Raw genomic sequence first — 18,258 nt, forward strand, 5'->3', positions numbered from 1 at the left:
TTGCAGTGGGAAGGATTGGGCATTTCTGCAACTCTTGGACTTAATGCCTCCCTGTCTCAGCGTCCTCATCTTTAATGGTAGTGTGGCAAGCTCACCTCACTGGACTGCTGAGAGCCCTTATACATTAGTATCTGAGGACTGCTTTGAGGTCCTCTGGAGTGGACATCCTATAGAAGTGGAAAAATACTATTCTTAAATTATTTAATATTTGAAAAGCACTCTGAAAAGCACCATTTAAGTGCAAAGTGTTCCTATTGTTAAATATTAAAAGCAATTTAAGTGTGCTGAATCTTGTTACAGAAATGCTGACTCCAGAAAACAAAAGCCTTCCTATTGAATTAAGAATAAAATGCAAATTAGATCCGCTCCCTACTTTAAGAGCTATATCTTCAGCTGAGACAACTTCTACTTGTTTCAGAAACACGGAAATAGGACTGTGCGGAGGGCGGCCTCGCTCGAATGGCAGGCAGGAAGTAGCTGAAAATGCAGCAAGCAATTCCAAACAAATGTAAAGCTGTTTGGCAGAGGAAAGTCTTTCAGGATCACTGTACTGTGCAAGGCTTACTGTACAGCCAGGGCACAGGCAGGCAGGGGAACAGGGGAGGGTTTCATTCTTAATTAAGAATGTTCATCTCAAGAGACTCTCCCCTGTCTCCTGTGGCAAGGCTTTTCAGTGCAGATGGACACACCGCTGATGATATTACAATGTGCAGCATGTACTGAAGAGTATTACTGCAATGGAATTACTTCATGCAGCAAGGAAACAAAAGGAGCATGAATTTTAAACCTCTAGGCTTGTTGGGACCCTGAAGCTTCTCAGGGAAACAAACACTGGTCTAACACAGCTAGTGTTCTTGATGCAAAGGGAATTTCTATGGCCTGGAATAATTCTTCTTTCATTACTGCAGACAGGTTTCCAAGGCTTAGGCGCCGTATAAAGGCATCCTGTAGAGGATTTTCTCAAATGCTCATGTTGCTTGCTTGCTTTTTATTTATTTTTAAATAATGCGTGCTTCCATTTTAAGTCTGCCTTTTCCCGAATTTATCCACCTTCTTTCAAAGGTTCTGCTTTTCACAAGTGCTGCTCACTGTGGAAACGATCACCTTCCAGTGGGAGGCCCTTAGTGATCATCCTATAAAGCCGTCTTGGCCCCAGAAAGCCCACTGTTCCTCTCCCTGGTAATGGCCAGGTCTCTGAGTGAATGTGGAGTAAACATTACCTCTTTGGGGAGACCTGCCTTGCTTTCTCTTCATCCACTGGTACTTTCCTACAGCACCTCCCCATCCCTGTGCAAACTACCTAGCCCTCGCCGCATCTCGCCTGCTGGCAATGTGTTACTTTTATATCTACTCCTGCCAGCAACTTGGATTATTTAAGGGAAGGACTTCAAAATACGTGTTTTTTTAAGTTGGATCACAATTGAAAGGATGTTTATTTTTTGCTGGCAGCTCATGGAACGCCCAGTTTACCCAGTAAAGAAGTTTGCATCACAAGCAGGCAAGCTGAAGCTGTGTAGTTCAGGTACAGCTAGAGACGTTTACAGAGATTGGGCTTTCTTATCAGTGAAGTTGTTTTGGGCTTGATGTTCATTTCAAAAGCATCAGTTGGTGAGTCTGGAATATTGATAGAAGGGTTGTCTTGCATGGGCCATCCAGGAGCTTCCTCTGCATGCCCAAGAGCATATGCTATGGGCTTGAAAAGCGCTGTTGTAGTTGCCCTCCCTTCCAGTATTCAAACATCCTTTTACTTTTTCTCCATGGCAGGCAACAAGCACAGATTCCCATTGCCACCGCGGGCGTAGTTTACCCAGGAGCCATTGCCATGGCAGGAATGCCTTCCCCACATCTGCCCTCCGAGCACTCGAGCGTGTCCAGCAGCCCGGAGCCCGGGATGCCCGTCATCCAGAGCACTTATGGCATCAAAGGTGAGGAGCCTCATATCAAGGAAGAGATGCAGACCGACGACGTCAATGGAGAAATCTACGATGAGTACGATGAGGAAGAGGATGACCCCGATGCGGACTATGGCAGTGACAGTGAAAATCACATTGCGGGGCAAGCCAACTGATCAGGGTCCAAATATCTCGTGACCTACAGGACTTCAAGGAGAAAAGAAAAAATAAATAAAGCCCCATCTGGTTTATCCTTGCCAGTGGCCAAGCACATTAACTTTCTCATACACTGACTGTTACTTTAACTGTTAGTCTTAACTAGTTGGGACATCAGCTGACTAATAGACATCAGCCTGCATCAGAAGAAAAAAGGCTCAGAAGAAAGGAAGCAAAGACAACGACGACAACAACAACAGAATGATATAAGCTATGGGTAAAATAATGCCAGTAATTCAGCTGCTATACCCAAGCACTGAAGTCTTACCCGTCAACCTTTTATTATTATTATTTTTTTTTTCAAATAAACTTTATGGCTGTTTGTTCTACAATGTTCTAGAAATTCTCACTCAGGTACACAGTGCCAACAAGTGGCTTGTGAATGTGTTTTGTTGTTTTGTGCTACAGTTTAAAGAGAAATAATTTTTTTTTTTTTGGTAATGCACCTGACAGGAAAGAAAAAAGATAAAATTCCTTTTACCCCCCTGTCTCCTCCTCCTCCTCCTCCTCCCTGGCAAATCTGGGTCAGAAGTGTGTGTGTGTGTGCGTGCGTGCCTGTGCGCGTGGCTGGCAAGGAAGGAAGTGGGGAGTCTGTTTCTGTTAACCCCAACAAGCAATTATTTCCTTTCAAGAGAGGACTTCTCTTCATCAGTTGCACACCATACTGAGTCTTTGAGCAAGTGCCAAATTTGTACTAATGCGCTGAACTAGTCCAATTTGCTTTTTTTTGGTTGGTCTCTTCTTGTTTTGTTTTTCTTTTGCTTTTCTTTTGCTTCCTGCTCTGTCTTAAGTTAGGACAGTGTTGTATCTTAGACAATCCCTTGAAGAACCTGATATACCAGCAGCTGGTGAGATTAGACATATATTTTTGGTTTTGCTTTTGCTTTTTAAAGGAAACTGTAGGTGCCGTTCTCAGGTGAAAAAAGAGAGAGAGAGAGAGAGAGAGACATAAGAAATTTAGAGAAAAAATATTTTATGGTCTTGGATTTTCATGTGTGCGTGTTTATGGTACTAATAAGAATAATATTGGACTATTGCGAGCAAAAAGCATGTTCCAGAATGAAGTCCCACACCCTCCAAATGACTTGGTCTGTAAGGAGCCTTTGCTTTTAATTTACACTTCAAGTGGCAGCGTATACAACATAAAAAAGGCTTGTCCAAAATGTGATTTGTTCTGCACAGGACAGGGCAACTGGAAGTGTTACCTCCTCGCTGACCGTAATTAGGTTACCATGATGTCCAGTTTGGATGAACTCGTACCTTCAGGGTGGCTGAGTACTGATCTCTGATTCAAAAGGTGATTTTTTTTAAACTGACTTTTTTTTTCTCCTTCGCACTTGCAGAAATCCTTTTTTATCAGTGAGATGTTTGTGTAGGAAGGAAGACTAATAGCTATGAAGAGATTTCCATATTCAAAGTGGGCATGTAAGAACCCAAACCTTTGCGGTGCCGAGTTTCCCTAGCTGCTGCCTCTTACAAGTGACAAATTGTTCTCCTGGGCTAAAATATTTTCGGCGTTCTAGAGCCCTTAGATATGTTGCTTGGGCAGTTTTGCCTTCCTTGGGCAACAGCAGCCAGGTGAGGAGGGTGGATTTACACAAGCGTTAGCCTCTTGTATTTCCAGTAAGGTAACTGAATGTTACACTTTATTTCAGAAAAAAAGAGTGTAAATACAAGTGGATCAGAGAGTCTTTTTTCATCTCCTCGCTCTGATCTTCCTGTAGAAGGAGAGGACCCAGGTTCGTGTAGCAAGACAGAAGCATCAGTTCTAAACCAGCCAACCAACCAAAAAGGCTACCTGTAATTTCAAACAGCGGCTGCCCAGGAGCTCCTCTCTGGCCAGGGAAGGAAAGTCTTCGGATCGTACTGAGGCAAAAGCCTTCCTCTGAGTCGGTTTTCTAACTGAGGATGCCAGCTTTATATTCATGTCGCTCCCTGGTAAATTCCTACTCCTAGATAGAGAGACTCATTGCTATCATTATCACTTTTAACTTGGAAGAACAGCCCCGTGCATCTTAATGCCTGTGAGATCCCAGCGCAAGCATTCACCAGAACCATGGTCTTCAGTACTCGGCAACATTGATTTTGCAGTGGTCCCTTAATCAGGCAAATTTAGCCCTTGGTGCAATCAGCCATTTAAGTCCAGGAGTGGGATGAAAGGGGCAGGGAGGAGGAGAGACTGGGAGGAGGATGGGGGGGGTCTGTCTTTGCCTCTTGAAATCCCACTTGAAGTGTAACTTGACCTCTGCAGACCTTGTGCAAAGCAAACAAGCAAATGCCATTGAAGACTTAGGACAATACTCCGACGAGTGGTTTGGACGTGCGATAGTTTTACCCTGCAACATCTGTTTTATTTTTCTCCTGTTTTCCCTTTTTTGATTTCCACCTCTGCCTCAAAAAATTCTTTTCTATTTTCTCTCTCTCAGAAGATTTGCTCTGAAGTTATGCTTGGAGTAGCTGATCATATCCTCCATGTCAGAGAGGGTTCTTTTTGTTTGTATTTTATGACTGTGTTGGTTTTTTTTTTTTTTTTTCAGTTGAACTGCCTCTTCTTGCTAGTGTTGTAATGGTAATTATAATAATAATAATAATGGTCAGCTGTTCCCAGATTAGTAAATTATGTATAATTTATTTTATCCCCCCCCCACCCCTTTTAACTTTATTTTATTCTGTTCTAATTTGGCAGTGCAGCAAATGAAGCTGTTAGGCTATTTAAAATGGATACCCCTCCCCACCTTGCCTTTTTATATATATATAAATATATATATATACATATGAAAACAAATCGCTTCTTCTTCTGCTCACACCATTCCTCTTTCTTTTATTTTAATTTTGGCCCCAGCCATGTCAACTTCTGATGTTTATTATGATGGAGTGAATTAATGGGAGTGTTGTTTTCAATCTTAATTAACTTCTGCTCTCTCATCACTCATTTTAGTTATTTAATTACACCAGTCATCTAGAGCCAATTTTTTTAAGCACTCTGTTTGGATAAGAAGGAAAAAAAAAATAGACAATTGTTTTTATATCATTATTATGTACAATGTGAAAACAGATATTTGTTCTTTTTTTTTTTTAACTTTTAAATTTGTTCCCTGTCTTTGTGAACAAATTACTTCTGACTCTTGTGGGTTCACCTCACATTTGCTGGATGCTTGATTTCCACCGCGTTATAGAGACTCTCTGGTTTAATTGTGTCACTTCGGGCTACCAGTATACTTTGTTTTAGCTCCAGGTAGGTGCCACTGCGGCAGGCGTGATTGGAGCAAGTCTTAGACGTGTGGGCTGGAAAGCCGGCCGCGGGGAGGTCAATGGGAAAAAGGCCCTTTGGCTTCAGCGGGTCCGAATTTCAGCCCCGAACTATGGGCTGCGCTGCAGGCGACGCTCCTGGAGGTAGTAGTAGCCCCGTCTCCGTGGGCAGGGTCGGTCCGGCGCCGGAGGAGCGCCTGTGCCGGGGCTGCAGGACCGAGCTCTGCTCTCGGCAATGGACGGCGCGACAGAGCCCTTCTCCGGGAGCGCTCTGCCTTGCTCGCTGCCTTGGCCTGGGCTAGGGCTCGGATGAACGCTGATTTTGGTACCATACACATTTCCCTCTGAGAGACTGCGCTAGATAGAGCCTGGGGTTCGTTCCGTCAGGCTTTTCGAATGGGTAGCTTCAGCAGACTATCCACGTCCTGCATTTAGATGTTGAAACAGATGCAGCAATGTTAAAAAAGGCAAAAAAAAAAGGAAAAAAAAAAAAAAAAAAGGCTCTGGGGTCCCAAACCGGCAAAATACTTAACGCCTGTGCTAACGTTTTGTTGGGTCCAAGGATGAGCACCCGTATATCCTTTGGCAGTAGAAGACCAGATTTGAAAACGAGGCCCTGTTTTTCCCTCTCTAATTTCTTAGAAAAAAGCAAAACAAAGCAAAACGTATATTTATAAAAAGATCTTCTTGTCTTGTTTCTTTTTTTTCCTGGGTTCTGTGCCCTGGAGCGTGTAGAAAAACCAGGTTAGAAGAGATTAGGATCATATTAACCTAAAAGCGCATCGAAGCCCTAATGCCGAGGCGGGCTTCGTTCCCTCTTCCCTGGGAACCTGGCAAGTGAGGAAGGTCTTGGGGATCTGCCGGGGGAGCGTACAGGCCACCTCCTCCTAAACGGGGGGAGCCGCTTACGCCATGCGTCTCGCAAGCTTACAGAAGAACACCACCAGCAGTGGGGAAAAGGGGAAAAGAAAGACGAAAAAAAACTGAGGCACTTGCTTCTAAGCTCAATTAAATAACACAGAGTATATCCTTTTTCAATTTATTCATGCCTTATATTAGTAAAATAGGATTTTTAAGTGCATTTAACATCTTTATTTAACCGTTCCGCTATATTAATCAGGCCCCCAGAAAAGAACACTAGCTATTATTATAGCATTTAATTAGTTTTGTAACCAAATCCTCTTATTACGAATGCATATGGAAGAAATTCTTTCTTCGAAGACATTATTTCAAAGATTTGGTTACTGCAGTAGACTCTCTCTTTAATTAAATCATTTTTTAGAAAGTAAATTGTCTTTAACCTTTTTACAGCACATTTTCAGAGCTTTTTCTTTTTAATCCAAAGAGATGAGCTGTTATTGTCCCCGAAGAAGCCTCTGACATCACGTTCGTAACATCAAAAATAATTATACTCCGTGGAAACGTAGACCTTACTTAGCAAGAATTCATCTGCTAGAATGAATGGCAACTATATGATATCTCGTACATTTTAAGGGCATGATGTATCGGATAGGAAGTATTTTTGTCTGCCCACTTCTCTATAGAATCATACTTCAATTTTGCAAAGAACTGTGTGTAATTCACTAGATGTGGATTCAAGTGTATCCTCAATTCACAGGGCATGGGCTGGCTGTTTAGCTTGGTTTATATTTACATTTTTTCAACTTTTATCTTAACTTGTCAGTTTCCCAGATTGAAGAACATGTCAAGTTCGTTTTTTCTACTGACTGATTTCTCTACTCCCCAGTGTTTTTGTCACTGGTTTGCTGAAACAGTATTTATATAGCTCCATTGGCTCTAAAGCTCTTACTCCTTCTAACGTTTTGGATTTTACAAGTGAAATGAAAATAGAAAAGAAATAGAGACAATCAAATGCCTGGAGCTTAAAACAAAGTATGTGCAACCTACCATCTCACTTGAAATTTAATAAAAGAAATAATTATGTAAATATAACATAGAGTTATAGATTTATATTTTGTTCATAACACATAGTGTAATATAAGTTGTATATTTTCATGTTTTGGTTTTATGTTATCATTCATGCCACAATAAATAAAAAAAACCAGGAGTTGATGTACTCTTTAAAAAAAATACAATGTGGGTTGCCACCATCCTGGGTTTTTGGTTTTGGTTTTTGGTTTTTTTTGTTTCGTTTCTTTTGCATTCCCCTTTTTCAGTATTATTGCCCTGCAAGGCACCAATAAAACAGCAAATGTGTTCTTTACCTATCCTGTGGTCTGTTTCCCACTTATTCTAGCGAAGGGTGTGCTAGTTAATTTTCTTGTCAGGAGAACAAAACAGCTGGGCTCAAGGAGCAGAAAATGAGATTTAGATTCAGCTTACCAGTCTGCTCCAAAATTCAAGGTTTTCATCAAATCACAGGAAAAAAAATCACCCCATCTTTAAAATATTAGCACTGAAAAAGTTGGTTCCTGAACAATGTAGTACAGTGGAATTTCCAGTTCAGAGTTGGGGCACCTCGTAAATGGGGATGGCTGAGTCCAGAGGTTTGGGCTGTGCCCACCTTCCCAGGTTATGTTCACCTTCTGCAGGCTTATCTGTTCGGAGACCAGAGCAAATTCAGGGAAATACCCAATTATAAATGCCAATGACACAAAGCTATGAAAAAAATAGCTCTGCTCGTAGTTAGTCAAAATGTCCCAACATGCTGCCTAAACAGTTCATGAAGTTTTGACAGCAGCATATGGCACGAAGTGGGATGAAATGAATTTGTACCTGGTTTTGACAGTAAGTTATTCTGATGGGTGCTTACTCTCAAGTGCCTATGGCTTGACAGATGCCATTCTATGGTTCCAGATTTCCTAAAGGGAAAAGGCAATATTTGGGAAAGCAGGAGGTAGCTGGTGGAGGTCCTACGAGCCTGCCCGCGCTTCTCTTGCTTGCCAAGTTGTCCTCTGTGCTCTTCCTGGGAGCAGGGTGGCACCTGAAACACCCCGCCAGCAAACCAGAGGTCTAATGGGGCAGCATCCTGCTACAGCCCATAGCACCTATATAGCACCCGTCCGGTGGAAGTGGAAATGAACCTGAGCAGAACCATACAATGTGACGCTCGGGCTGATAAACGTCAGCATCCTTTAACCCCTTAAAAATCCCTTTATCCGTTACTGTCATCAACATGTGATGAAGGGAGCCAGAGGAGCGAACATGACCATGCCGGGCGGCGTGGCTGTCAAATTACGGTGTAGTTTGTATTCAGTGTGCCCGACACCTTCGTTTTGCTTCTTTGCCCTTTTAACAAATACGACCCTAAAACAAGGAATACCACTGCCAAAGCCCCGCTGGCTTGTGCCTTTGCCGGCGTGGCACACGCTGCCCACCTGGCCCTGAAGCATCACTGCACGTGTAGGCCTTCTCACCGCCCTGCGCTGAGATGGAGGGACATAAGATTTCTTCTTTTTTTGTGTGTGTGGCACCTAACGGGAGCAACAATGTTCCCTAGGGCAGTGGGGAAAAAAATGTCTAGGAGAACGTGAGAAAAGCTAAGCTGAAGATGTATCTAAATTGCAATATGAGTGGACAAGGCTGAGCTTTGCGAAAACAGCCATGAAGACCAGTTAAACCCAAAGTGTGCAGCTGAAGTAAAAAAAAGGTTCTTAGAGTGCTGAAGTGATATTATGGCCTAGACTTGGGAGTGGTAACAATTCTTTCCCTAGACAAGTTGCAGAGGGGTTTTTTTTCTTTTTTTTTTTTTTTTTTTTTTTTTCAAAAAATGCTAAAGCATTCCAGCAATTGCCTGTAGCAGGAAGGAAGAAAATGAGGATAATTATGACATTAATCTATTTAAAAAAGAAAGACGTGTGACAATTAGCGCATTCCTACCAAGAAAGTAACATACAGAGCTATATGTGTGTAGGAAAGTGAAAAGACCCCCCACAGAAGCCATGAAAGGTTATGGAAAGCGTATGTGCCTCACGAGGAAGCGCAGTGCTGTGACTTCAGCATCAGCGAGAAAGAGTGCACGGGAGCTTGTCAATAAGCTTTCAGTTAATAAATATTCAGCAATACTGTAGAAAAGCAATGTGGGAGAAGAACAGGCAGTGTCTGTGGGGCCAACCAGTGGAAAGCGTACACTGAAAAGGTACAGAAAGTCTTCTCAACATACTTATCAAAGTAATCTAGTGCCTGAGACCGGTGGGCTCGAGATAGTCGTAGCAGCTAATTTCAGTCCCCGGGATGCTTGTGCTTGCATCTGTTGGTGTTACAGTAGCACTGATGGCCATGCACTGAAATGAGAGGTTGCTTGCAAGCTAACAATGAGAACAGGAAAAAGAAAATGGTACCGCAGCATTGTTGGCCTAGTTCAGAAAGGCCGGCAGCCTCGGCAGCTCTGTGAGCACCAGCTACACCCCACCTGCAAAACCTTCCTGCTAATGTGGCTACGCGAGGCAGAGGGGCGGCAGCCGCCCTTCCCCGTTCCGGGCTGGATTTGCAAGGCTAGCAGTTAGCAGACACTGCGGGGTTTTGGTGCGGGTTTTTCTCCCGTAAGTAAATTCGATCTGAAAGCTAATGCAAAAGACATCCCACAGGTTCCCTGGTATCGTTTTTGTAACAGTTGCTCTCCAGCCTCTAGTCGCGTGAACTTTGCAGACATTATTACACTCTCGGTCTTACGGCGCGGTTCAGCCGGGTTGCGGGTTCCCACTCACCGCAGGCTGGGTGCTGTGCACACCCCCCCCACCCCTGTTCACCCGTGCTCGCTCTGTGCCACATCTGGCATGGCTACTCCAAAATCCTCTCACTGGGAGCTGACTATCTGTATCCACCACTTCGAGGGATTAGCCAGTGCTTATTGGTTTGGGGGTTTTACGTGGTGGTTGCTGGGGTTGTTTTTCCTGCTGGCGGAGCAGCCTCGTCGGGGCACAGCCGGAGCCCGGGGCTGGGCGAGCGGGGAGAGCACCCCGCGCTCAGCCGGAGTCCTCCTCCATCTCAGACCAGACGTGGCTCAGAGCGCCGTACGCCCAGCTACACCGGCACCGTACAGCTGACGGCACGTGACAGCAGTACCAAGGAATGGTCATTCCTGGCGCGTAACCTAATCAAAGCAAACTGCTTGGCATGAGATTACGAATTTATTGGTTATGGGTTTGGTTATTATTTGCAGGCTTATACCAATTTACCTTTTTGGATGCTTCTAAAATTGCTGCCAGAGACAGCGCGGAAAGATATTTTGGCCAAATCAGGCTTGCCCCTGCCCCTGTGGAGGCCAAGTCAATTAGGAAGAGGTTAACGTCACACCAAAATACACCCCTCCACAAAAATCCAAAATACTTCAAGCAGGAAGCCTTTCTGTAGAGCTGGGTCTTCATGGCACTAGAATGGGACATACGTAATTGAAAATATAATTAAAAGCACAAATGTAAGGTTTAGTTAAAACTCTGCCAGCCCTGTGTGGCTATTCAAGCTGCAGTTTGAAAGGCTTTTTGAGATAAGTTAGACTTGATTTAAGTCCTGACTGTATCTTTAGCCTTAGTTACCAATGTCAGGAAGGAGGACTGGTCTATCACAGATAATGTAAACTGCTCGCATATATACACGTATGAAGGACCATTTACAGTGCAAATTATTGCACGTAGAAAATGCCATTGGTGATTTCAGTCAGCTGCGCTGGTGCACCGGCGACTAGGGTGGGTGTCAGCCGCACTGATGTAGCTGTACAGTACTGAGTGTGTGTGCGTGAAGACAGGGGCTCAAACTAAGCCCTGAAAAGCCCCTCCTATCCCCCGCAAGAGCATCCCCACACAGGGATTTGTGTCGGTTTAACTTCACGTTATCAGCGCAACTTTCACAGACAGTGAATGCCTAACCCACCAAGGATAAATCAATGCCTCCCCTTGTATTTAACAGAGATATGACTTAAATACAGTAAGTAAATCAAAGTAATTATTTAAAATTAAAATGATTTAAGAGACTTAGTCTGGGAGAATGGCATGGTGGTTAGAGAAGCGGCTGAGACGCAGGACTTCGGCAGGCTATTCCTGACTCTGTCAGAGACTTGCTCTACAACTTCAGGAAAATTACTCAGCCCATCTCTAAGACTGCTATAATAATACCTACTTCAAAGGGGTGTTATGAGGCTTAATTCATTAATGCCTGCAAAGCACGTTGAGATCTTTGGATTAAAGGCACTACAGCACTGCAAAGTATTATTAGCTACAGGGAAAAGCTCTCAGGCAAGCATGGCATTAAATGTCTGAGGTTTAAAAAAACACGAAGGGGGGGGACCCAAAGATGGGCAAATTGTGGGTGGTTTGGGTTTTTTTCTGTAGCCAGGTTTCCACTAGTCAGATCTGTTCTTTGCTAAACCAAGGCCAGGGCGGTACAGCTCAAGGCCTAATTTTGCTCTCACTCCTAGAGCTCCCAGACTGCATACATAACTGTTTGAATTTGGGGCTTCTTTTTATCAAAAATCCTCACTTTGTGGCTCAAAAGCATGTACAACTTCCCTCTAAGGACGTACTTACCCAGTGAATTAAACAAGAAGACGAAGAAAATAATTGTACCTTGTATTGACTACCTAAATTTTTTAAAATTCAGTTTAAGCATTATTTGCTCTCCCAGTGAAAAGTCTATTCCATTTGATTTAAAAGGGGTAAGAATTTCATCATGGGTCATTATTTTGAATCCAGAGGTATTCAAAATACACAAAACATGGCCTTTTTTATTACCCTCCAGTAGAGCTTCTCCACCTACTGTGAGCACAATTCCAAATGGACAAATTGCAGTGGACAATCGCAAATGGACTAAATGGAAGGAATTTTTCAATGACTGCCTTGGTCCCAAGTATTAATTTCTTTCTGACGTTAAGTTTTAAAAGCAAACAACTAAAGATAGCAGATTTTTCTGTCGGTCCAAATTTAAATCTTGTCTGATCTTATCCTTCATTTGGTGCCTGTGGCAGCACCCATGCACTAACTTGGGGTGCATCGGAACCCCACAGGGCAGGGGTGAGTGGGATTTCTCCCATCAAAACCAGGCAGAAAAGGTGAGGACACAAGCAAGGTTCCCAAAACAATCAGCTGAAGAGCAATATTAAAGCTGTCATGTTTACCTTCTTAACCAAATCCAAATTTTAATTTTTTTATATTCTTTATATCTTTGAAACTTTTCAAGTACAACTACTTAAAAATAAACAAAATGAGCCCCCCCACCCCCCCACCCCCCAGTGAAAAGACTGTAACATATGGAAATTTATTTTTGTTTTTTTTTACAGCATTTCTGACTTTGGTGAGGAAACCCTTTTAACTTCACTTTGTTTCCAGGTCCCATTGAAAAAGAACACAGGGGAAGTGAAGTATAAGTGATTCTGGCTCCTGGAGGTGCTTTGTTTCTCTTCTGATAGAATATGAAACTTCATGTAGGTGGTGGGTAGAGCCATCGTAACCTGCTTTCTTCTGAGTGAATGAGGGAGGTCAATATATTATCGTATCAAGGAAGAAGAAATTACATAGGCAATTCCCCCACAGACAATAAAGACAATTCTGACAGCATGATCAAAACAACTGTATAACTTTTCTTTTCTTTTCTTACAGACACACCAGTGTTTAAATGACAGCTGAAAGAGGATGATGGACTAAACACATTATTCTCTGTTCCATCTACTTTTTTATAATAGAAATATATCTTGAAGACTGTATTCAAGTTGATCAAATAATAAGTCAATTTGTCAATAAAACAGATTAGGCAACCTGTCTGCTGAGATGATATCTGTCAAACAACATATTTTGTTAATACAATCTGGAAGCAAATGCCTTCACGAAAGACAATACAAAAAAAAATCCCGCAATGCCACATTTAAGTTTATTGAAACAGAGCGCTGACTTATTTCAGTTATAGATGTTTAGACTTTTTTTTACTTTAAGTTCTAGTTGCTAGTTAACAAACCGCAATTTGGAAAAGACTAGAAATAAGTGTTAATGGCCTGGTGGGCACTGTCTGCTGCTGAGAATTTCCAAGCCTCTTGGCAATGCCTACCCTGTGGGCACAAGTCATCATTATTGGGATGGTGGAGGGGTATCTCCATTTCTCCGTGCACTGTTTTTTCTTCACCACTCCACATTTGTTACCCCTGTTACCTACTGCTGGCAAGGCATCTACAGCATCGACTGATCTGCCTTGTCACATCACGAGCCCTGTCACTGTGCTCACCAGATTAAGGCATGATGCTTTGACACATCGTGTACGCTGATGCAAATCATCCCTTGGAGATGTTGGGCCACAGCCGGATCTCAGCCGCATGGGGGGAATCTCTCAATTTACCCTGTGTGACAAAAAATAGAGGAAGCACTAACACGCACGAATGCACAGTGTTCAAATACAAGTAGTGTGGAACTAAATGGCATAAAGCTGAAGACCCATTGCTGAAATCACGGATTCATAACTCAGACAGAGCTTGAGTTGTCCAATATAAGGTATAATCAGTGGCTGGAAAAGGCCAGCGAGTGGACTAGAAAATTTCCATTCTGAATGCTGGAAACTTAGATTAACCAGTCTCAGATATTAGCGGTTTTGCCAGGTGAAGTTCAAGCCAGCTGGTTTAGTTGTGTGCTTTTCTCTCACTCCTTTGCTGTGCTAATGCTATGTAATCCTCAGGAAAGTGGCTGGTTCAGAAACTCAAATTCTTCTTTCTTCTCGATTGGGAAGGAACATGTCATATGTGCTAATAGGCTGGAAATTGTCTTGGTTTTGATTTATGTTCTTTTTAAACAGAACTTGGGAAGCATTTTGTTGCTGAACTATCTGATGCAAAATATACAGGCTAAGGAAAACTGAAGCTACTCAAAAGTGTGAACAGGCGCTCTAACAGGAGGATCAACTATGGTGGCTGAAAACCAAGCAAACAAAAAAAAAGAGCTTAAATGCTGACAGAGATTTAAGGACTTTCCCACCCAAGCTTGCCTCTGCAGGCTCAGACTGCCGTTAAGAATTAATGAGCTAATTTGCTGTTGCTCTCAATAATGCATCAACACCTTGTGGGGCAGAAGAGCTTTCATTCAGAAAAATCTTTCCAAAACCTACAAATATGGAAACTATATTCTGAAAGCTATAGATTGTTAAAAAAAATAATAAATCTCTGTGGCAAAGCTGTGAATAGATTTAAAGGCTGCACTGAAAAGAGATGGGTATTAGAAAAAAAGAAGTCCAGAAAGCCCTGTCAAAAAATTATGTCAAACCGTTAATTTTTGTGGTGAAATTTCAATAACAGTCAAAGATATTCCCATAAAGTCTACTGTGGAGTTCATTCAACTTCTTATAGTGGAAATCCCCATTTACAGAACTGGACGGTACACCCAGTAGGAACCTGAGCTTCCCCATTATTTTCTCCAGCCCTCTGAGTTTATGTGACCACACGGTGATGTCAGGAATGCTTAATTACCCACCCAGCCCTACAAACCTTGAAGCACAAGATAGCCAGCAATCCACTCTCATTCAGAATAGTTTGGCATGTCTCCACATTGTAACTAACCAGTGTTACCCCTAGCAATTGCTCTTTAAAGCAAAAACATGTGCAAAATGTCTTCATTCAGCCTAGTAGTATCATATGTCAATCAGATTCAGGATGCAGAACTGGCCAGCAATATCCTAAAAAAAATAAAAAATCATCTTTCTTGTTTGAATCACTTTGAATTAACTTGATTCTGTCATGTTACTGGCAAGAATATTCTCTCTTGAGCATCTGATTTCTAATTTTTTTCTTTTTCTCTTTTTTTTTGGTCTTTGGATTTGTCTGCAAGTTCCAAGGATCTGTTTTAAGCTTTACAAGACCAACTTAGCCTGGGGCTTTGGCAAGCAATTTAACATTGTCTACAGCACACTGAAGTTTATTAACACCTTTCAAAACCTCTGCAAGTTTGTAAATCAAGCAGTGGTTCATTCTCCAGAAATAATAAGGGTCTGGTTTTGTTAATGTATACAAACACAAATGACATGTATTTATGATAACATGTGTGTATGTATGACATGTATACTTATATTTAAGTGACATGAGGTATTTGCTGTATGTCATAATGATGGCATTGAGAGTTATCGAACTAAAGCCACAGAAAGACAGCATCTATCAGACTCTAAAAGTCTATCAGATCCTCAGACTTTTTTTTTTTTTTAAGAAGGTGGACATTTTTTTGGTTTTGACCTTAGCATCCAGGTCCTATGCTTCTCTTCTCTGAAAGGGAATGACACTGCTGACACCTGATGCTAACATATGGCAAATCCCAAATATCTACAGCGCAACATTGGTGTTATTTTAAACTGATTCCCTCTGCTCCCAAAACCGCATTCCCCCCCCCCCCCCCCTTTTTTTTTGTCCTAGGTGACTTTATTAGGATTCACAGATGCAAAAAGGATAACACACCAATTTTATGGTGTTTCTTCCAGATTTAGATGAAAAGGTATTGCTTTACAGTAAGGTCCCACTAAGATACCACCCCCCAAACAGAGCAAGGAGAGCCATCTGTAACCCACAGAGGAAAATGAATACTGCTGTAGTTTACGACAAATCAATAAATGGTTCTTTTATTAGTATGCCTTCAGCCTCCATGATACTTTTTCCCCAACATAAAATGGTTGTGTGGGCTGCTCACAAGCCCTGGACCAAAGTATAAGCAGGATGTTACATGAGGTGGCCTATATGTTGTTGTAGTAACTTGTGTCAGGAGCCATCTCCTGTGCAACCGTCACGTAAACGGGAGGAAAAGTACAACTGTAGCACATGCAGAGTAGTACTGCATACGCATAGAACAAGCCATTGTAAACTAAAATATCACTGTGCTGTATGCACATTAGGTATGCTGTATGCACCTGCTACTGTGAGAACAGTCCTACACTGACAGAAGCAAAGTTTCAAAAATGGGACTATCTGTGCAAACTTAAGTAGGCCTCCTCGGGCATACGCTTTATGCTCTTGTCTCCAACTACATGATTATTTGCCTTTTTCATTCCGGGGGCCCTGGCTTAACGCAGAGCACAAGATATACTGACTTCAACGCAGACCCAGAGCCAGCATTTCCCTTGAAGCTCACGGCTCCGACCGTGTCTCCCGGCCTCTGCCGTGGCCCGCTGTGCGAGCCCTGCCGCAAAGGCAGCTGTCTTAACTCCCTTTGGCACACACCGCTACATTATTTGCGTTCTTCTCAACTGTTTGTTGTCTTCATCAGATCTCTGGAAGGTCAGAGGGTAGGATAAGCATCGTTTTGTTGATGAACAGCAAAGGCATAGTGAATTTAAGGTCAAATAACTTCACTAATTTTAAGCACGTAAGTGGATGAGCCCTGAACCTGTCTGTTGGTTAAAGCAGTTTAGGAGTGCCAGCCTGGTTTCTTTGCCCTTCAGTTGCTACCCCAAGCACTGAGCCTTTCCACCAGGCAGATTAAGCCCCAGATTCAGAAAATGGGGACTATACAACCAGTGGCAAATTGTGACTCTTTTGTCAAGAATAGCCCAGGTAGGTAGAGAATTCAGACATCAATTTCTTTATTTTTCACCCACTGAAAGTCTTTGCTGCTTATACTCCACCATGACCACACTCTCCAATACGGGAGGCAGAGATCTCACGGAAAAGCAGCTCCTTCACTACGTGGCTCCTGCTCAGCCAGAGCAGCCCCTGAGCAAGGCAGGGCTACTGCAGTGAAATGAGATGTCATCCTGCCCACACTCAACAGAGGTTGTGGATGAAATGTTACATTGAACCGTTATCGATAAAACTTGGCATTTCCTAACTGCAGAAGGCTTGGCCTTGCAAGCTTCATCGTGCTTCTAAACATCGCTACGTATCAGCCATCTCATGCACACCCACAAATAAATATCTATACACACTCCTCATGCTGTCTGAACACTTTCTCCACTGTATTTCATGCAAGTTTTCTTCTTTTCTCTCAAAATGTCTCCCTTACACCTGGAGTTGCTAAAAGTGGCAGACAGTTGCTCCTCTACAGAAAAATCTCCCTGCCCAGCACAGTGCCATCTGATGTCAGTGTCGGCATAAATCCTTCCTTTGACCTCAACTGGCAATACATCAACCCACTGGGTTTTTTTGTGGCATTTCTGGAGTTGAGGGAAGATTATTTATTTTTAAAAGGCAAGAGTTACTGAATTCGCTGTACCTGGATGCTGCACAACTCTTTGTAATCGTTACCAACAGATGATGTCACTGAAAGTTATTTTTATGTCATTATCCTCACCCAAGGTAAATATGGAACGCTGTCATGCCGTTACGTGATGTAAATATGTCATCATAATTTGTCTTTACACATCATAAATATTTTATTATATGACATTATTACACCTCCAGATATCTTTTTCCATATGAATAGTAATTACTCAAAGTATTTACTGTAATTATGTCACTTGATGAAATTACAGTAATTACATCGAAAAATGATAGCCCATGACTAATGAATTAAAATAGCATGGAAATTCACATAAAAATTACATTAAAAATGTTAAGGATCTGAGGCAAACTCACAAAAGCAAGGAAATTCATAATTAAGAATTTAATCTCTAATAACATTGCAGGGTGCCACATTTTTAGATTATATCACAGAAGAAGGGAAAAAAAAAGTAAAGACATATTACCTGAACAGGAATAAAGTGCACAAGTGAACTGCTGCAAAGCGTAACCTGGCATTTTGTATACGTGTGTACAGTAATATAGGCAAGTGCTGTATAGCAGCATTCAACAATGTTTCATCAGGAACAAAAGGCAACGGACCAAAGTCAGAGCTGGGGTAAGGAGCTGCCACTTGTGGGGAAGTCTCTGCGCAAGAGCCATCAGGGAACATAATTTTGTGACGGGTGAGGACAGAATCACTGAAGGACCGCAGTGCCAAACTTAGGAGCAAGGTGGCTGGCAGATCCCAGGAACACGTGTGGGTCTCACGGCAGACCT

General features: G+C 42.4%; 1 protein-coding gene across 12 annotated transcripts in view; it reads left to right on the forward strand.

The window, feature by feature from the left end:
• The window catches only part of SOX5 (SRY-box transcription factor 5), a 648,107-nt gene extending 640,522 nt beyond the window's left edge, over nt 1-7,585 (forward strand). For all 12 annotated transcript variants that reach the window (XM_030040646.2, XM_030040647.2, XM_030040640.2 and 9 more), the window contains one exon: nt 1,765-7,585. In XM_030040646.2, coding sequence (XP_029896506.1) covers nt 1,765-2,068 — 304 coding nt within the window. In that variant the 3' untranslated portion in view covers nt 2,069-7,585. The remainder of the gene's footprint in view (nt 1-1,764) is intronic.
• The last annotated feature ends 10,673 nt before the right edge of the window (nt 7,586-18,258 follow it).

Source organism: Aquila chrysaetos, chromosome 17 (genome assembly GCF_900496995.4).
Source record: "Aquila chrysaetos chrysaetos chromosome 17, bAquChr1.4, whole genome shotgun sequence".
NCBI classification, from domain to species: domain Eukaryota; kingdom Metazoa; phylum Chordata; class Aves; order Accipitriformes; family Accipitridae; genus Aquila; species Aquila chrysaetos.